At 46.4% G+C, this 21,538-nt stretch overlaps 1 protein-coding gene across 2 annotated transcripts in view; it reads left to right on the forward strand.

The window, feature by feature from the left end:
* Positions 1 to 21,538, forward strand: part of CTR9 (CTR9 component of Paf1/RNA polymerase II complex) — a 109,564-nt gene that overhangs the window by 9,049 nt on the left and 78,977 nt on the right. For both annotated transcript variants that reach the window (XM_068133860.2, XM_068133861.2), the window contains exons 2-3: positions 959 to 1,057; positions 15,057 to 15,296. In XM_068133860.2, the coding sequence (XP_067989961.2) occupies positions 959 to 1,057; positions 15,057 to 15,296 (339 nt within the window). The remainder of the gene's footprint in view (positions 1 to 958; positions 1,058 to 15,056; positions 15,297 to 21,538) is intronic.

The raw sequence follows: 21,538 nt of genomic DNA on the forward strand, positions 1-21,538 counted from the left end.
AAGTAATCGAACTCACTGTTCCCAGTACATGGAAAGAACCTCTTCAATGTCTCTATAACCTAACCTTCAAGGCGAAGTTGATTCGCTCCGGCGATCGTTGGAACAATGTCCGATCAAGAGCAATCGAGGCGTAGACGGTTGAAGCGACACAGAAGTCACGTGGTCCAACACACAGTAAACTTGCGGTAGAATGGACACTCTCCAAAGACGCGCGCCGACGTACACGTTTGCCGTTCAATCAGCGAATCGCCGTGTACTCCTCAAACGCCGCTTTATTGCACAGCCGTCCCCGGCAAACCACAGGAGGATTAGCCCAGCCGACGCGACAAAAACCTCTTCCGATGAAGGCAGCGCGCGGGGCGAAATGGCGGACGGCTCTCACTCGAGCCGCGGCCTTGAGGCGAAGATTCTCTGGAATCTCACCCCTGTACCTGGCTTCGCAGGCTTTTCCACAACTCCGGCGATAACACCGATCGCACGAGATTCCTTTCAAGGACTCAAAGTTCACTCGCCAGGTACGCTCGACTACGCTAGGTACGGAGCTTTTCAGACCGCGTCGTTTCACTGTCCTCACGCCTCTTCTTCTCACCGCCTTTTTTCTTCCGGGTCGGTTTCCTGTATCATTTTACGTTAACCTTTTTAACTTTAGATAACTGTTCATAAACAATAAACCTTTGGAAGACAATAATAGTACATAGAATCAGAAATCTTTCAAGTGGAGGAAAACCACAACAGCGGAAGTGACGAATCCGTAACACATGTCTGTTTCGATGTTGAACGGTATTCTGTGATTGCACCCAGTTCCTTTGAAATTAGGTTTGGAGAACAAAAGGAAAGCATGTATATGCGTTATTAGGTCACGGAGAACGTGAGCACACACTAAGACACTTAGTCATACGGGGACTTTTGAAAGGTGGTTTGAGGCGACGAGAGCGTCAGCAGGTGTCTTTGTTTGCAGGTAATCGAGTTGGATTTTGACCAGCTGCCTGAAGGTGATGAAGTCATCAGTATCCTCAAGCAGGAACATACGCAGCTGCACATATGGATCGCTTTGGCGGTAAGCCATTTTATACCACGATTATCATGTGTGTTGCATTGCATGTTACGTGTTGCATGCGCAATATTGATCTGGTTTTGTGAAAAATGTCCGACGTTAGGTTTAGGGTTACGGTGCTAAAAGTGTTCCATTTCATGTTGTTACAACAACACAACAACAACAACAACATGCATTTTAAAAGGCCATTTTCCCTGCTAGAGCGGGGGTTAGCCTTGCGGTCCCCATGACAATCTTCTCCATTTTGCCCTATTTTCTACATCTCTCCTTGTTAACCCCCTTGCCCGCATTTCTTCTTCCACCATCTTTAGCCAAGTCTTTCTCGGTCTTCCCCGTCCTCTACTTCCTTCTACATTCATTTCCATCACTCTTTTCAACCAGTCACTTTCATCCTTCCTCAACACATGACCAAACCATCTCAACCTGTTCCTCTTCACAGCATCAATCACAGGCTCTATTCCCATCATCTTTCGCAATTCATCATTTGTCTTCCTCTCTCTCAACGATACTCCGCACATCCGTCGAACCATTCGCATTTCCACCCTTTCCAACCTTCGTTGCTGCTCTACGTTCATTACCCATGTCTCGATCCCATAAATCATAACACTTCTCACACATGCAGCATACACCTTTCCCTTCAGCTTCAACGACACTCCCCTCATCATTAGCACGCCACTCAATTCCCGAAACTTCTTCCATGCACATCTCACTCGAGCAACCGTTGCCGAGTCTGATCCACCTTCTCCATTCAGCATGTCTCCGAGGTAGCAAAATGTTTTCACACCTTCCAGCTTCACGCCGTCTCCAAGATCCAACTCAACATTTCCTCCATCTGCAGCTCCCTCTGTGCACACCTTACATTTGAATGTAGCTGCCACACTGGTTAATGACCCTCTCAGACCACTACATTTTTGATGAACCCACTCAGCGCACATTGTACACTGAATGGAGTTCACTCCGACACCCTTCATACACACAGCACAGGGCCACTTCCCAGTACTTTCCACCTCACCACATGCTTTACCACTTGCCATCACCTTAGTCTTAACGATATTCACCTTCAGACCTTTTGTCTCCATACATTCCTTCCACGTGTTCATCTTTTCCTGCAGTCCATCCATACTTTCCGCAATCAACACCAGATCATCTGCATACAACAACTCCCACGGTAAACCCTCCTTTACGTTCTGAGCCAGCACCTCCATCACAGCTACAAATAGTAGTGGACTTAGTACCGACCCCTGATGCACTCCCACCTTCACCTCAAACTCACCACTGTTCCCGTCCTTCGTCCTTACAGCTGTGCGCACTCTTTTGTACATTGCCATCACTACTCTGATCAACCATTCCTCCACTCCTAACTTCCTCATTGCCCATGTCAATACTTTGCGTGGAACCCTATCGAATGCTTTCTCCAGATCAACAAACCCAAGAAACAACTTCTTCCTCTTCTCCATGTACTTCTCCTGCAACTGCCTCACAATAAAAAGCGCGTCTGTCGTTCCTCTTCCTGGCATAAATCCAAACTGCATTTCGTCGATCTTCACTTTCTTCCTTATCCTCCTCTCCAACACCCTTTCCAATACCTTCATTCCATGCTCCAATAACTTTATCGCTCGGTACGAGCCACACACCAGAGGGTCACCTTTCCCCTTGTATAGAGGGACGAGGGTACTCAGTTCCCAACCCACTGGAATGCGGCCTTCTTTCACCACCAGATTACAGATCTCTGTCATTCTCTTCACACCCCAACTTCCTGCTGCCTTCAACATATCTCCCACAACTCCCGTCGGCCCTCCCGCTTTTCTACCCTTCATTGCTTTTATCGCTTCCTCAACTTCCTTCTCAGTTATCTTCTCTGCCGGTCCTAAAACTGGGTTACTCTCTATGTTGCCATCCCATTCATTCTCTGTATTCAACAGCATTTCCATATATCTTTTCCATCTTCCTTTAATTCCATCTGGGTCGACAACGATTTGTCCCACTTCATCCTTCAAGCAACTCACCCCCATCACATCACACCTCTCTTTCGCTATCTGCTTTGCAATCCTGAATACTGCTTTCTGACCCTGTTCCGAATCCAAGCGTTCTCCGAACATTTTCCTACATGCCTCCTGCGCCTTTGCTACCTCTTTCTTTGCAGCCTTCCTGGCGGCCTTATAACTTTCATGCTCTGCTGTTTCTGCTCCCGTACCCTTCGCCTTCTGCCACTCCTTGAACTTCTTCCTCTTCTCGTCAATCCTCTCTCCAACTTCATCATCCCACCACCATGTTTCCGAGTGCCTCGGTGGTCCTTTTGTCCATCCACATACCTCACCAACGGCTCCCAACAGACTAGCTTTCATTGACATCCAACTACTTTCAAGCTCAACCACATCATCCTCGACCCTACTCAGCCTCTCTTTTAATGCCCCCCTTACTGTCACCTCTTTCAACCTCCACACCTTCATTCTCGGTTGGTACTTCACCCGCCGAGCTCTCCTCGCACCTTTCACCCTTACGTCGCAGACAACCAAGTGGTGCTGTGAAACAGCCTCCTCCCCCGGGATCACCTTTGTGTCCCGGAGGTGCCCCCTATCTCGCCTACGCACCATCAGGTAGTCAACGGTTGTCGTCGACCCACCTGACGTGTATGTAACAAGCTTATTATCCTCTTTCTGGAACTGAGTATTACAAATCAACAAATCAGCTCCATCAGCAAACTCCAAAATCCTTTCACCTTCTCCATTTCTCACACCATATCCGTAACCCCCATGAACTCCGTCAAAACCATCCATACTCCTTCCCACATGTCCATTTAGGTCTCCTCCTACCACAACAACTTCCTCATCTTTCACGTTTTCCATCAGCTTCTCTATCGCACACCAGAACTTGTCCTTCTCTTCATCGCTTCGGCCAACCTGCGGAGCATATCCCGAGATGACGTTCACCAAGAGCTTTCCAATCATCATTTTCACCATCATCAACCTATCACTCACTCTAGTCACACTCACCACACTGTCTACAAACTCCTCAGAAAACAGGACACCAACACCATTCACGCCCTCCAGGCACCCTTGCCACACAAACTTGTATTTCTGTCCCTGCCTACCCTTCACCATTCTCACACCACTTCCCTTCCATCTCGTCTGTTGCACACAACATATGTCCACTCTTCTTCTGATCAATACTTCCACCACTTCTCCTGATCTCCCTGTCATTGTCCCTACATTCCATGTCCCAAACCTCAGAAACCGATCTCCACTTCGGGCTGTACCCTGCCCACATGTAGTTGTAATTGTCATGGTTCTCTTTTTGAGGCAATGTTTTTATGGCCGGATGCCCTTCCTGACGCCAACCCTCTTAGTCGCCTCTACCTATGTTGTTACAACACATGCAAAATATTGTTGCAATCCGTGGTGATCTAGAGGTGCAATGGCACATCAGCTTTTACGACTGAAGGGGGTTACCAGCAGTGTCGTGTAATCCGTGTATGCCAAGGTGGGTAGCCGACGAGCCACTGTTTACTTTCAATTAGTATGTCACATTAGTTGTGTTGTAACAACATGAAATGGAACACTTTTAGCACCCAGACAGAAAATGTGCTGGAAATGTGTATTTTGATGCACCCTATTAGTCTTTGAGCCCAGACCCCAATTTTCACATATTGGTACCACCCAGAGGGACCAAACCAAATTGCTATTGTCAGCTTGCTAGATGTCCCTAGTTTACATTTTGGTATGATAGCCTTTGTAGATGAGTAGCTTAATGGTGGTTATCACCTCATATGTAAACATACCCTGCGCAAAAAAGACGAAACACACGTTTTTCCTTGTACTTTACTCTAAGAATAACAACTTTATTAAGATAGTTAGGAAAGAGTCAAAAGTACATTTTGAGTTATTTTTCAGTAGAAAACAATCTTAAAATGTGCCTTTTTATGAACTGGGATGTTTCACACACTTGAAGGTAAATTGAAATAAATGTGTTCATACACTCAATGTTGTTACTTCTGGCAATGTCATTTCAAAGAACTTTTTATATTTACATGGATTCACACCCTTATTCTGTTTAGAAAAGCCTAAATAATAAAATAAAACCAATATGTCACTTATCATGTCATCACTTAATAACCCAAGTCAAAATTGAAATTTCTGTTACCGTGATACACACTCTCATACATCACTGTACACTGCCAAGTTAATCAGTGTCATCATCAGTGTCCGAGTCTGACAACTCTACTTCCAGCTCTTTTTCTCTGGCTTGTTTGGTGCAGGTTTGTAGTTTGCACATGTCTGTGCACTTCAAGCTATATGCCAGGCAGGTACAGTCCGGTAGTTTGCATGAGCGCACACATTTGCAGGACAGCAACTGGAGCACAGCTTCTGGTGCAGGTGATCCACGTATCCACTGCACAGCAAGCTTGCCCTCTTCATCTGTGATCCAACCACAGTCCTTGGGGTCAGGGATAAATGGGTGACTCTGCAAACATCTCCTCCAGATGGCCGCTTGATAGTTTGCACGGAGGGCATGCAGGAAGAGACAGTCCTCACAGGGAGGCAGCTGGCTAGACTCCACTTCACCACGTCTCGCACAGAACAGTTGGTAGCGAAGCTTGTTGACTGTGGCAGTCTGTGCAGAAGGCATGTAGAGATGGCAGGTGACCTTTTGGAGTTTACTGAACAGCTCCCCAGATACCTCCCATGACTGACCAAGTTCAGCAAAGGCCTCCAGATAGGTCTTGTCAGACTTCATTCGCTTGAAGGCAGCCAACTTGCCACGTCCAGCAAATGCGCTGACTGTATCACAGCCTGTGTAGCCATGCATACCAATCAGTGCCTCACACACCTCACCTCCCAGAGCATGGCTCAGCTTCTGGATGTCAAGGTATCTTGTCCTGGCCTTGGTTCCGCACTTCATGTACATGGGACATGGGATGGACTTGGCAACAGCCAGGCACAGCACGAGGACATCTGTGTCTTCTGCACTGATCACAACGGACCTGATGCCAGATTCTGCTGCATGAACACCATGTAGTAAGATGCGGGTGTCAGCTTCTTCCTGTGAGGACTTTAGCTCTGTGGCCTCCTCCCAGTGCTCTTTCGACAGTTTGTAACATTGATGTCCATAGGTCACATACAGTAACTTGTTGTCAAGCTTCTGCCTGTGTTCTGGCCCCTTCCACGTCTGCACAAGGAACTCGATCAAGCTGGTCTTGTTAGATGAACTGGAGATGAACTTTCTCCACTGCAGAATGTTGTGCCCAGGTGCTATGGTCTTGAACTGCAATGCTGTGTCTCCTCCCCTGTTGACCCTTTCCGCATTTTTGATGGATGTGTCTCTGTAGACATCGAAGACGACATCAATGCGGTGGCTCTTTCCACCTTCGTGGAGGACTTGAGACAGTGCTGATTCTGCCAGCTGTGAGAAGGTCTTTTCATTTCCTTTCAGTTTATGGACTAGGCTCATCCCATCAATGACTGTTGCTGAGGGCTCTGGGATGACTTCTGCTGGAGAAACATTCTTTTCCAACTCCCTGGCAAGGGCAGCTTTGTTGGTCTTGTGGAGAGACCCATTACCATTGGCCAGAGCCCATGGCAGGGGCCCCAGTGGATGAGCCAGCACGTCACTCATGTGTAGTTTCCTGCTTTCGGCAACAAGTATCATCTGGCCAAACAGTTTCCTGTCAGCTTTGATGACTACTTCTTTGGCAGAGCTTTTACTACATGACTTCTTTCTGATGTCTGAAAACGTCTTCAGCTTCTTCTTTGACATCTTGTCATGAAACGTTGTAGCTGGGGCAGCTGCTTCCAAGCGCTCTTGTTTGAATGTTTGATATGCCTCCTCTCCTACCTTGCGGGCGTCGAGAAGGTCCTTGGCAACTTCTGCTGGGGCCACCGCACCAGTTGACAGACTGACAAGCTCTCCATGGTCAAGGTTGAATGGATTCAACCAGCTGGTTTCCATCAGTGGAACCATGGACTGGATGTCAGCCTCATCTCTTCTGATTCTTGGCATCTGTAGGTCAGGATGACTGAAGTTGTCATGTTGGCCTCCATGAACCATGTCCCTTAGCTGTCTCATATAAGTGCTTCGGTACTCAGATGTCAGGTAGCCACAGCTCCAGGTTTCAGGCTGAACCCTTTTGTGCCTCCAGGTGTCTGGGTGTCCTTGTTGACAGTCTCTTCGATCGTCTGGTCCACAGGTATCCGCCCAAAGGGATTCTTGCAGCCGATCTGCACAGAAAACCCACCTTGCATAAAGTGGGCATGGATGTCAGGATGTTCGATGGGTAGCCGAGACATTGTGGCATAGTAGTAGGTCAGGAACCGGGCGTAGTTCACCTTGTCATAGGCAAAGCACCAGGGAATCATCTCTCGAATAGCTGCCAGGTGAAGCATCCAGTTACCTTCTCGAGATGCTCGGATGAGGCCCAGCATAATCTCAACCATGTCTAGGTAAGACATCCAGAAGGCTGCAAGGCTGTACTCATCTCTGAGGGAGTTCAGGTAGGTTTCGAACAGCTCCAAGATACGTGTGCATGATTCATCCTGAAGCAGGTCCTGGAAGGATGCTTGGCAAACATTGTTGTGGAACTCTCTAATGCTCTTCAGGGCTTCTTCTAGGTGTTGGCTGTCTTCAGGATGAGTGTTCTCTATCCACAGAAGGAAGCCTTTCCAGGCAAGCCTCATCAGTGCTTCATATGCAGTCTTGTGTGCTCTAACTGCCCGGTTGTACCTGCGACCTTCCATCAGCCCAGCCACAGACCCTTCTGCAATGACACCTGATTCAACAAACACATCTCTGAGTCCTGCATCTTCAAATCTCTTCCCTAGGATGGACAGGAGGTTGCAGATTGTGTGGAAGACGCCCATCCTGATGATGATGTTCTTGAATTTGTCATGTTTCCACACTATCTCAGCAGCCTTGGCAAAGAGTGCTTGGTCAAACACACAGACTATCTTGTCCAGCTGCAGGGACTGCATGATGTGAAACGTTTGCTCCAGTACGTCATTCACAGTTGACATCTCAGTTGCAGGAGCATTGATTGTGGGAAGGTATCTCACAGTGTCCTGGATCACTGTCACATCATTGCGGATCTGGATGTTGAACCCTGTCCAGCTGCTTATGGTCTGGTTCTCAGGATCTGACATTCGAGTCAGGAGCCATACATGGTTCTTCTTCTTTGCATCTTGAACTTCTTTGTTTGTGTCGGAATCAAGGGTCTCAGTCTTAGGTGGCCCAGTTCGCTGTCCAACATTGGAGGTTGGTAGCATTAATGGGGCAGGACTGATGCTCCTCTTCTTGGATTTGCTGACTGCAGGCAGGACCTTCTGTGGCATGGGCCCTGCAACTTTGGGTTGGACAGCAATGCCATTGACCCTGTGAGAGGTGCCTTCTCCACTCAGTGTCTCTTCAAGACGGTCAATGTTATCCCAGGCCAGGGTGGTAAACACACCAGGATGCATGTCTTCTGGCAGTGGTATGTCCTCTGCTGAGCGTTCCAGCTTCTGGACACAAAGAGCTGTGTCAATCTCCTCTACTTGGGAGTAGGAAATAGCATGGCCAAGACGATTCAGACTTCGTATCAGTTCTGTGTTTCCTGTCGGTGACTTCACAGCAAATGGGAGGAGTATGTGCTTGGGTGGCTTAGTCTTGCCACAGGTGACAGCAAAGACTAGATCACTGCCAAAAGAAGCAGCAAGACGCTGGACTCTTTCAGAGGGATTTGCACACTCGGTATCCCCAGTCAGCAGGGTATACAGGAACTTTGTGACAGCTTCAGGGATGACACTTTTCTGTGTATCAGGTGGCCATGACTGTTGGACATCTTGTGTCTTGATCTGCTTCCTCAGCTGTATGGCTGCTTTGGTGAGGACATCCATGGATTTGATAGACTGTGCTTCACGTAGATCTTGCTTCATGTTGTGGGCTTCCTTGACAAGGTCATCCATTGACAGGCTGTCTGGATAGAGAAGCACCCTTCCTTTCTCATTTGAGACAAAGTGAAGTGACCCTTCCAGCTCACTTTCAAGCTTGCGACGAACATGCTTCTTTGTCGAGGGTTTGATCTTGGTGATGCCATGGGAGTTCATGGATCTCTCAAGCCTGGCTGTGAGGTCTGTTAAAGGCAATATTTCAGGGTTTGGGAGGAATTCAGTCCTCACATGCATGAACAGTTCCTCATAGGCTTGTCTCTCTGTCTCCTCATAATCTGCTGCCTCACTCTCTTCCTGTTGTACTTCTGAAGAGCTGGTAGAAGACACTCTTCTTGTGTACTCTTTGTAGCACGTCTTGTGGTAATTCCCCTCTGCGGCAACTAGGTCTCTGCTCAGCAATGCAAGCACTCTTAGATCACATTTCTTTATTGCCGCCTTGCGGATGGTGTCGTCTGCTCGTAACTCAAGACACTGCATAAGAGGTTCACTTGATTTTTGTCCTTTGATGTATTTCGGCTTCTGGCAGAAGATGCAGATCTTGTCATACAGTCTTGAAGTAGGCCTACTTGGTGCATCCCTGGTCCTGGATGATGATCTTCTGGAAGCAGCTTCTGTGGGTTCAGCACTGGCACCTTTGGAGAGGATCGAGTCCAAAGACTTCTTCATGGTAAACATGCTGCGGCATTTGCGATGGTACTGTACCTGAGGTACTTCCCCTTCTTTTAGTCCTTTTGCCAAGTCAAGGACTGGGGCATGCTGTCTGATCTCTGCAGCCCGGAGCAAAGCCTTCCATGAATCCAGGTCCCTCAATGTCACCAGGGAATCAGAGTCATCGTCTGAGCAATGAATAAGACAGTTTGTGCACGGCCGCTTCTTCGGCAGGGTGGTACCTTGATCCATCGACATCACTCTGATCACTGTACAACACTATCTGCAACATACAAAAAGATAATATTGGTTAAGATATTAGTTTTGAAAGAAAAGATAATATAAGTATAATTGGTGAAAAAAAAACGCTTAAATCTACCTGTAATTCAAAATGTTAAGTTTCCAGCTGAAGATAAATACAATTATTGCAGGCAGTAAACACAATACAATGTAAAAAATAGTGTGAATCACATTTATTTTGCATTTTGCTTTTTAATCAAAAGGAAATAACCTTATTTGCATTGTTTTAATCCACATTGGTGGAGATAGAAATTTGACACTGGCGTATCTTTCATTTTTTGCAAATTACACAATGGCGCTAATGACAAAAAAATGAATTTTAAAACTTATTGACAAAGTTACCTATCTCAAAAGGCTATCATATCTTATTACACTCATATCAACCCTATAAACATTTTAGTACTACTTTGGTTTGGTCCCCCCAGGTGGTACCGATATCTGCTCTGGCCCATGGACTATATCCGACGTCCATAAAACCTTTTCTGCAGCTAATACGAATGAACAACCGTACGCTTGAAACTTCTGTAAAGTGTTTGTCCCCAGCTTCACTTTTTTTTTTTCTTTTTTTTTTTTTTTTTGTATACTGAATCGAGGCTCGTGAAAGAGCTAACATTAACTTCACAAACAAATCGACCAGACAAACAAAATACACAAAAAGAGGGAGCGGAAGACAAGATGGGGAGAAAAGGGGAAGCACACACACACAACATCCGAGAGCAGGGAGATGTGTGGAAGGGAGAGGGCCCAGGGGGAGGAGGCGTGGGAAGGGGGGGGAGAGGGGAGGGAGAAGTATAAAGCACAAGGACACCAAGGACTTCCAGGACAAAAGTTGGTATTTCAAAAAGTGGAATGGGGTGAAATTAGCGGGGGTAGAAAAGATCAAGGTTTTGGATGGGGGAAGATAAGAGATGGTGGTGAACAGCTGTTTTAAAGACTTGGAGGGTGGAGTGGGATTGAAGAGAGTGAGGGAGTTTGTTCCAGAGGTGGGAGAAAAGAGGAATGAAGGAGTGAAGGTGAGCAGAGAGTCTTGATTTTGGCAGTTTAACCAAAAGAGGGTTGCAGGCAGATCTTGTGCGACCTGTAGGAATATTTGCGGGACAGAGCCCAGAGAGAGCTGGGGGGGGGGGGGGGCAAGGCCAGAGAGGAGTCGGTAGAAGACGGAAAGACCACCAACCTGCCTGCGGTGAGTGAGTGAGAGGCCCTTGGAGTTAGCTTCATCGCGGGAGATTCCAATGATTCTGAATGCTTTGGTTTCAACAGCGTGAAGGCGAGCTAGGTGTGAGGCAGAAGCACCAGCCCAGAGGGGAGAGCAGTATTCCATTGAGCTGCGGATGAAAGCCTTGTATGTGGTGAGGAGCTCAGGTGTGCCAAGGAAGGACTTCGCACGACGGAGGATGCCCAGTCGGCGACTGGCTTTGGAGGCCAGATTTGAAATGTGGTTTTTCCAGGAAAGATCATGGCAGATAGTGAGACCCAAAAGCTTGAGTGACAGAACTTCTTGGAGAGGATTATTCAGAAAGTGGATGGGAGGGTTGTCCAGTCAGTCTTTTCGGATAGACATCGTAAGAGTGTGAGATTTGTCAGGATTGAAAGACATGTTCCACTTGTTCGCCCAGTCTGTGATTTTGTCAAGGTCTGCAGAGAGTGAGGAGGCTGCAGACTGCCGATCTGAGGGATGAAGAATGGAGCGACAGAGAGTAGAGTCGTCAGCAAAGAGATAGAGAGGATTTTCAAGAGAGTCAGAGAGATCATTGATGAAGACCAGAAAAAGCACAGGGCCCAGAACACTGCCTTGGGGAACTCCAGCCTGAACAGGAAGAGGAGATGAGAGAAACCCATTCAGGGCCACACGTTGACTACGACTAGAGAGGAAGTCCGCCAGCCATGCGTGGAGATTTCCATGGATACCAAAAGAGGAGAGTTTGGTGAGCAGAGCGGGGTGCCAGACCGTATCGAAGGCACGTGATATGTCAAGGGAGACTGCTCTAATTTCCTGTTTGGCATTGAGGACCTCCATCCATTGTTGAGAAAGCAGAAGCAGCATGTCCAGAGTGGAGTGTCCAGGTCTGAAACCAAATTGATGATCAGAGATCAAGCCATTGGAGAAGAGGAAAGATTTCATATCTGAAGCAATGATGGATTCCATGACTTTGCTGATAATTGGGAGAAGGCTGATTGGTCTGTAGTTGCTGGGATCTGTTTTTGCACCTTTTTTGTGCAAAGCGGTGATGTTGGCAGATTTCCAAGCAGATGGAAGATGACCTTGAGCAAAAGAGAGGGTGAAGAGAACAGAGAGGGGGAGTGAAAGAGCGGAAGAACATGATTTTAGAACCCGTGGGCTGATGCCGTCAGGTCCAGTTGCAGAATCAGAGTCGAGGGTTGACAGAAACTTTTCCACCTTGTCAGGAGGAAAGGACACAGAGTCCAGGAGCAGCTGGGTACGACTGGGTACGGTGGGTACAGAGAGGGATGGGTTTGGGACACAAGATTTAGAGGCAAACACAGAGTTGAGGCATTCAGCTTTTTCACGTGCGGAGTCAGCCGTGTGGCCATTTAAGGTGAGGGAGGGGATGGAGGGGGAACAAACACCAGAAACAGATTTCACCAGACGCCACCAGGATTTGGAAGAGGGAGACAGATAAGAGAGTTCGGTCCTGAGGACGGAGAGATATTGTTTCCTGGCTCTCCTGAGGGTGGACACACACTTGTTTCGGGGTTTGTGAAAGGAAATGAGATTTCCTTCCGTTGGATTTGCTTTCCAGGAGACGAAAGCAAGTTGTTTCTGGGCAATAGCCTCACCACAAGATTCCGTGTACCATGGACGGGAGGAAGGGTATGACAACTGAAGACGAGAAGGGATAAATCTGTGCATGAGAGAGAGCAATTTACTTTGGAAGAATTCCCAGGATGAGTTGATGTCAGAGGCAGTAGAGATGGGAGACCAGTCCAGATGATTGATGGCTGCTTGAAGACCGTGCCAGTTGGCCTGAGTGAAATGCCAGACTCGTCGACGCTGAGGAGGCTCTCTGAAAATGGTCAGAGAGATGTCCACTTTAACAAGCACATGATCAGAAGAGCCGATTGGAGCAGAAGAAGAGCAGCAGACATTTTCAGGGAAGTTAGTCATAACCAAGTCCAGAAGAGAAGTTTCTCCGTTGACTGAGATCCGGGTTGGGAAATTGACAGATTGTGTCAGTCCCAGTGAGTCACAGAAGTCCTTTGCTGAACAGCCATGGCTGGTGAGAGAGGTACCCACCCCCAGCCAACTGGCATGGTGACAGTTGAAATCACCACATATGAGGAAGAGAGAGTTGGGATGGGTAGATAGAAGTTGGTCCATATTATCAGACAGCGAGATGTAGATGGAGTCATCACTGTTTGGTGGACGGTACAACACGCATATGAACAAAAGGTGGGAGCGAAGGGGAAGCCGTAGCCAAAGGTATTCCTGGGGGTGAGGTGAAGAGAGGGCAGTGCAGGGCGAGTGAGGAAGAGAGTTTTTTATAAAGATAGCAACCCCACCTCCAGGACGAGGCTCAGGTCTATCATACCGGAGGAGGGAGTAACCTGGGAGAGATACCAAGGAATCAGAGACATCATGAAGGAGGAAGGTTTCTGTTAAGCAGATCACGTCTGGTTTGTCAGAAGCGACCTGTATGGAGAGATCAGTTAAGTTTGAGCGAAGGCCCCGGAGGTTTGAGGTCCATACTGTTAAGGAAGAGGAAGGGGGAGCATCGGATACAGAACAGGGGGGGGGGGGGAGCGGTAGGGCATGATGTGGAAGAGGAGGAAGAGGTAGGGAGAGCTGTTGCAGGTGTGTCAGAGAATACAGAATAGCTTGGAGAAAGGGAAGAATGGTGCGGACAAAAGGTTTGATGGTGTTTGGGTGAGGCGCAGTGAGGTGTTATTTGAGGAGGTGGAAGAGTGAGGCAGAAGGTTGAGGAAGATGAAGGTGAAAGTTGGAAGGGGGAAGAAGCGGGGAGGACGCTTTGAGTGAGGAGGAGGGGTGAGAGTGGAGTCTCGGAGGGGAGGAGTGAGGGAGAGTCTCGGAGGGGAGGGGTGTGGGGAGAGTCTCGGAGGGGAGGGGTGTGGGGAGAGTTTAGGAGGGAAGGGGCAGCGGGGGAGATTTGAAAGGGATGGGTGTTTGGGAAGATTTGGGGGGGAGGGGCAAGGGGGAAGATTTGACAGAGATGGGTGATGGGGAAGATTTGGAGGGGAGCGGTGTGATTGGATTTTGAAAAGTGTACGATTGATGGGAAACGAACATTTATTGCAAAATGAGTTTCTTGAGACATTCGAGTCAAAAATACGTTTGAGGACGCTGAAGGGTGGGTGGAGTTCTGGAGAGTTTAGGGAATGAATGAAAGATGCACTGTAAGAGATGGAATATTTTTTTTGAATGAATAGAATTGGTGAGCAAGTCGAAAGCATCCTTTTGTAGAAGAAGTTGAAAAAAGTGTTATAGAATATGACATAATAATAAAGTTCTTCAGGGGACAGATGAAGCATGTATTAACAACTTGATCACGTGATCTCGAACAACGTGGTCGAAGAACGAAAGATCAAATAACGAAGAACGAAAGAGCAAAAGAACGAAGAACGAAAGAACAAATAAGAACGCACAAGCGGATAAGAACAGGGAAGGAAAAAAATTTTTTGTTTTTTTTTGAGATTTTAAAACAAGGGAGTATGGGTGAAAAGACCGTGAAAAACAGAGACCGAAAGTAGATGCAGCGTGATCGAAGAACCGCTGAGACAAAAAACAAAAGCCTCAAGCCAAGGTCTGAGGACACGGTAGCCGACTAGTACTACACTAGGCCTCAGAATACACGATACGAAAAAACCGACGATTCTGTACACAGGTATGAAAAACCAACACCGAGAAACCTATTAAAGTCACCCCAAAAGGTACATACACCGAAAGAAAGATAAAGATACGACAAAAACACAAATGTGAAAGATCACTTCGCTTTGAAAGCGTGAGCGCATGGAACAGCTTCGAAAAGACGTGACCTCGCTGTGATCTCAACTTTTCTGTTATCGTAAATTTCATCTTGCCATGTTTCCACCCATCTATGCCTCTTCTACTCTACTCTTGTCCTGCAGTCTCATTTGTCATTTCCCCTTCACCTCAGTTGGAATATTACCGACAAGGTAAGGAAGAGGATTTTGTGAAGCTGCTTGAGGCAGCGAGGGTGGATGGCACGTTGGACTACCGTGACCATGACAAAGATCAGATGACCTGTCTGGATGCGCTCGCCGCATATTACGTGCGACGTGCACGGCGACTCCGTGGTGCAGATGGAAAAAAAGAGCTCCTCACCCAGGCGACGCTCCTCTATACCATGGCTGATAAAGTCATCATGTATGACCAGGTACGTCCGGTTATACTAACGTATTCGGAATCTCACCTGGAACTAGAAATCTATTCGGATCAGTTCTTCTTGTTAGATCTAAACACAATGCCGTTTTTTGGGTTATCCGTCTGGCTGTCCGCACGTGCGTGCGTAGTAGATGTTTCGTTGCTGCAATAACTTGTGAACCTCTGAAGAGATTTTGACCAAACTTAGTACTATCATGTGCTATGATTTTGGGTTGAAAAGTTGAAAGGTCATGTAACCTTCCATTGAAATTTTTCGTTACCACAATTATGAACACCAGAAGTGATTTCAACCAAATTTGACACAAATATGCAATGCGATTATAAAGATGAACTGATTTAATTTTTGATTTAACAGGTCAAAGGTCATGTAGCGATTGCAAATCATTTTGCATATGAAATCTCGAGTTCAAAGCATCTGCTGTTTTCTTTCATACGTATTTCTCTTTTCTCTCTCACAATCTCTCTCTCTCTCTCTCTCTCTCTCTCTCTCTCTCTCTCTCTCTCGACTGTTAATCTTTCATGTGACCTTTAATTGAGATCAAACGTAACAGTGGATTGACATACCATGGGCAGAGGCATATTCATCGATTCATTTGAATCAAGTTAAAATTTGCAGTGAATGTCTTTTGTAAAGATGCAGATACTATAATGTTTTTATGTGATTCTTCACCAGTGAGTGAATGAATGAATGAAATTGGGTCGCCACGTCAAAATCCAAGATGGCCGCCTTGCGTCTTCCACTTTGTCCACTCACATCACTTCACCGATGGGGGACCTCGGCGTAACGCTTGTTTCAAAGTGATTCTTAACCATTGAGAGATGGTGCCAAAAATGATATACTGTATATCATGGTTTTTCTAAAAGAGATTATTAATAAATATTTCCAGCTGTTAAAAATATTATTAAATAAGAGAAAATAAGGTGTTGCAGCCAAACTCAGCCTTTAAAAAAATTTTTGTATACAAGATCGAGGCTCGTGTAAGAGCTAACATTAATGACACAAAAACAACACACAACATGCATTTTAAGGCCATTTTCCCTGCAAGAGCGGGGGTTAGCCTTGCGGTCGCCATGACAATCTTCTCCATTTTGCCCTATTTTCTGCATCTCTCCTTGTTAACCCCCTTGTCCACATTTCTTCTTCCACCATCTTTAGCCAAGTCTTTCTCGGTCTTCCCCGTCCTCTACTTCCTTCTACATTCATTTCCATCACTCTTCTCAACCAGTCACTTTCATCCTTCCTCAACACATGACCAAACCATCTCAACCTGTTCCTCTTCACAGCATCAATCACAGGCTCTATTCCCATCATCTTTCGCAATTCATCATTTGTCTTCCTCTCTCTCAACGATACTCCGCACATCCACCGAACCATTCGCATTTCCACCCTTTCCAGCCTTCGTTGCTGCTCTATGTTCATTACCCATGTCTCGCTCCCATAAATCATAACACTTCTCACACATGCAGCATACACCTTCCCTTCAGCTTCAACGACACTCCCCTCCTCGTCAGCACGCCACTCAGTTCCCGAAACTTCATCCATGCACATCTCACTCTAGCAACCGTTGCCGACGTTGCTAACATGAATGCCAAAAAAAAAAAAAAAAAAAAAAACCGACACAAGACGAAATTAAGGGAGTGGGAGACAAGATGGGGAGAGAGCGGGGGAAGCACACAAGCACACAAGTACAACATTTGAGCGCAGGGACATCGGGAGATCTGTGGGAGATAGAGGGCTTGTGGGGAGGAGGCATGGGATGGGGGGGGGGGGGGGGGGTGAGGTTATAAAAACACATGGACACTGCTAGGACTTCCAGGAAAGAAGTCGGTATTTCAGAAAAGTGGATCTGGGGTGAATTAACAGGGGTAGAAAAGATAAAGGTTTTGGTTGGAGGAAGATAAGAGATGGTGGTGAACAGCTGTTTTAAAGACCTGGAGGGATGAGTGGGATTGAAGAGAGTGAGGGAGTTTGTTCCAGAGGCGAGAGGAAAGAGTGAAGGTGAGCAGAGAGTCTTGATTTTGGCAGTTTCACCAGAAGAAGGTTACTGGCAGATCTTGTGCGACCTGTAGGAGTACTTGGGGGACAGAGCACAGACAGGGCTGGGGGGGGGGGGGGGGGGGGGGTCTCGGCCAGAGAGGAGTCGGTAGAAGACAGAAAGACCACCAAACCTGCCTGCGGTGAGTAAGTGAAAGGCCCTCGCAATCGGCTTATTATTATATTTATTATTATATCAAGCCTTCCATTATTTTATGATTGACTTTTGAAATTCGACCCAGAATATGACCGAGACGGGTATGAATGGCATTTGCTGTTCAGTAACCGAGTTGTATACTCCAACTCGTAAACGGGTTATTGTCCAACACTGTCTCTCTATCTTTATCCCTAGATTTGACCTCTTCCCAATGCATAAAGATCCCCCTCAAACAACTTCTAAATTCAAGGAAAATGACGCGGACATCCAGAATCGCTCAAAACAATATTAAATTAAACTACCTGGTGAGCTTTGCAGTAGTTTTATTGAATCACATACAAATTTGTGAGCGCAAAAATCGAATAAATTGACCAGTTTGCGTCGATGCGATTCCTAAACCTCATTCCATCGACTCGTGCTTCCGCTCACTCCCAGGTGCAGAGTGATAACTTTCCTGCAGGGATTTCGAGATGGAGATTCTAATTGAGGAAGGGATGGCAATGTTATGGAAACTGTTAGATTTTGTTCTCCACACGTTTCTGTCTCTCTCTACTGTCCTCACAATCACACCCAACTTTCTGCCTCCTTTTAAATTTATGTTATGACCAGCAACATCCTGTGTTTCGCATTCTGGATGAAAGTAGTTCAAATGTATAATATCCGATAGCATTTTTGCGACGTTACCGTCCTGTGATCACACAGGACCAAACCCTTACTGCGTATATAATATATAACCACCTTTAGAGGCCATTTTTCCCCGCAAAGCGGGGGTTGGCCTTTTTCGGGCACCGTGGTTGTTGTTGTTTTTCGGTCCCCTTTTTGAAGCAATGTTTTACGGCCGGATGCCCTTCCTGACGCCAACCCTTTTTGCCGCCTTTAACGACAAACAGGGAATTACCAGTGAACTGGTACTCAATTAGCCGACCTCGGAAGGATGAACAGGCTGAGTCAACCCCCCTGGCGTTAATTCAGCAATCGACCGGGATTCGAACCCAGGATCCTAGGATCCTAAGCCGGCACCCTAGCCGCTAGCCCAACACCAGGGATCCCTGCAATTAGATGAACCTGCATGGCCAATTATGACATTCATGTATTTGATTTGTGTTCCTGCTTGGAGGTTTTTCTTTTGTCTTTTTGATCTTCCAGACCAGAAAATAATTGGGAATCTAATTTAACGCGTATGATTAGTAACACATAAATCTGGAAATGGCAGTCACGCTTTGATCATCTGTAATCTTGGTTGCATGCCTGACGACGTTACACATCTGTGGACCGTTATTACAAGGGTCAGCAGTATGAGAGTAATGCCTCTTATTTTATTTCTCACTAAATATAATTCCAATTACAAGGAAAATTTCAAGGAATATGTATACATGTGTGGCAAATACGAAGTAAATTTTCCACCTTATAGGTCAACTCAGTCAACTGCAATGCACTTTAATGAGGGCATCAATCCGAATCTTGTTTTCCGGTGTCGCTGCGGTTTCCGGCGGACGACTTTGAGGCTTTATCGGTTTCCCCGCTCTTGAAAACTCTTTGCCCAATGTCTAACAATGATGGAGTCATGTACACATTCTTTAAACGCCAATGAATATCCACTGGAGGAACCTCTTCCACAGTAAGGAATTCAATAACTATTCTCTGCTTCGTATGAACGTCTTGCTGGGCAGCCATTCTGATAGTTTGGTGTCATGTTGTGTGACCGATCACAGTGCCGCTCAACTTAAAATGTGTGTGAGATGTAAACCTTTCATTGTGATCTCGCATAGCTTTCCGACGACGCTTTGTATTTTGTGTTTGGAAGGTTGAATGTTATTGCAATCCATTTGATTCGATTGTAAATATAAGGATAAACACGTTTTTTTAAAACCAGTCTTCAAGAGGTATTAGTCTCCATTTCCATTTGCTTTTTGCTTCACTTACCTGCTCACTTTAATAGTCTCGCCCCGAAAGGGTTTGCAAGACTATTGCAATCTATCTCTCTATCTGCCTTTCTGTCTGTCTGTCTGTAACCACGTCCATATATTTTATCTTCAGATTTTTTTTTCTCTGCATCCGCCTGTCCAATCAATTCAAAACTTTAAACATCGTATAGGTGATGTGGTATATACCCGGTGTTGGCCTAATGGTTAGGGTGGCGGGCTTGGGATCCTAAGGTCCTGAGTTTGATTCCCGTTCAGCTGTTTAATTAATACCAGGTGGGGTTGACTCAGCCTGTCATCCTTCCGACGTCGGCGAAATAAGTACCAGCGTACTGGATCCCTCTCAAGGAGGTTGGTGACAGGATTTGCACTCCGGCTGCCGTAAAAACACCTCATTCCATAGCACACACAGTGGTGTGTGTCGGGATGGTGCTGAGGAGTCGTCCAAGGATGCAGCGATGTGCTGATTCAGCGTACTGATTCAGCGTACGCTCCCGTAAATATATATATACATATATATATATATATATATATATATATATATATATATATATATATATATATATATATATATATATATACACATACAGACTTGGCATTTAATATGGAATATATTTTTTTTCTTGACTTGGGTTTACTTTCTTAACTCAGTATATCAATCTGGTGAGTTTCTTTTACACTTTGGTGATTTATTTGTTAAAAGAACCATGTCACTGATTGTCTGGCGCAGCAAGAAGGCAACAACAGGATTATATCACAGGTGGCGTGGCAAAATGTACGGACAGGTGCATTTGACGATTGGCTTCACAGTCGGGTATACAAGGGTTGTTGCGTTCTGTATTAGTGGAAAACAACTGCTGCACGTTTCCAAAAGTTATTGCCGCTTCCTCTGGAGATGGTCCGTCAACTCGACAATGCTGTTTGTCATGGAGTGGTGGCTTTACGAAATTACGGCATGAAACAGTGTGCTATTGCTCGGCAGTTGTTCACTCAAGGTCAGGTGTCAAAGATCCTGAAACGAAATTCTCAGAGGGGTGTCCCTACTCCAATACCGAGGCCAGGACGTCCCCGCAGAACCACAAGGAGGGCTGATCGCCAGCTGCACCGGTTAGTCCGCAATGGCCGTACCAAGTCAGCTAATCGGCTTAGGGCTGAGTGGCAGCAACTGACAAATGTGTCTGTATCCAGAAGGCTAGTCAACCAACGACTGGTTCAAGCAGGCTATCGTGCCAGGGGTCCCCTGAGAAAGCCACGCCTGACCAGACAACACCGCCAGCACCGATTGCAGTGGGTCAGAGAGCACCGTCAATGGCAGCCAGGACACTGGAATCACGTGATCTTCAGTGATGAGTCTAGATTTCTGGTCTATCGTCAAGATGGCCGCGTCCGAGTGCGCAGACAAGTGCATGAAGCCTACAACAAAGATTGTATAGTGCCAAGAGTCCAAGCTGGAGGTGGTGGGGTGACCGTTTGGGCAGCTTTTCATGCAGGGGGCAAAGCTGACCTGGTTGTTCTGAATGGAAACTTGAACCAGTTCAAGTACAGGGCCATTCTGGAAGAAACATTGCTTCCATTTGCTCGTGCAGCCTTTCGAGGAAACTTTGTCTTCCAAGATGACAATGCACGACCTCATCGTGCTCTCATGATCCAACACTTTCTTTCTGACCGTGGTGTACAGCATATGGAGTGGCCTGCCATGTCCCCGGATATGAATCCGATAGAGAACTTGTGGGCAGAATTAACGTGTCAAATCGACCACTTGGACCAGCAGCCGACCTCTGTGCATGAATTGCAGCAAACTATTGTCACTGCATGGCAAGCGATTCCTGTCCAAACCTTGGCAAATCTCGTGAACAGCATGCCTCAACGTGTACGTGCTCTCCTGAATGCTCGTGGGGGTTACACGAAGTACTGAACTGTAATTTTACTGTCCGTAATCCCAGTCGTAATTTAACTTTTGGTTTTGTTAAAAAATTTTTTGGCTAATGTGCAAAATAAAGAGTTACTTCTGGAAAACGTACAGAAGTTTAGCACAGTACTGTCCATGAATTGAGTTCGATATCAGTTTACATCACTTTCAAGTGTCAATTTATTTGTTTCGAAATGTCAAATGTGGTTTT

Source organism: Myxine glutinosa, chromosome 13, assembly GCF_964187855.1.
Source record: "Myxine glutinosa chromosome 13, kmMyxGlut1.1, whole genome shotgun sequence".
NCBI classification, from domain to species: Eukaryota; Metazoa; Chordata; class Myxini; order Myxiniformes; family Myxinidae; genus Myxine; species Myxine glutinosa.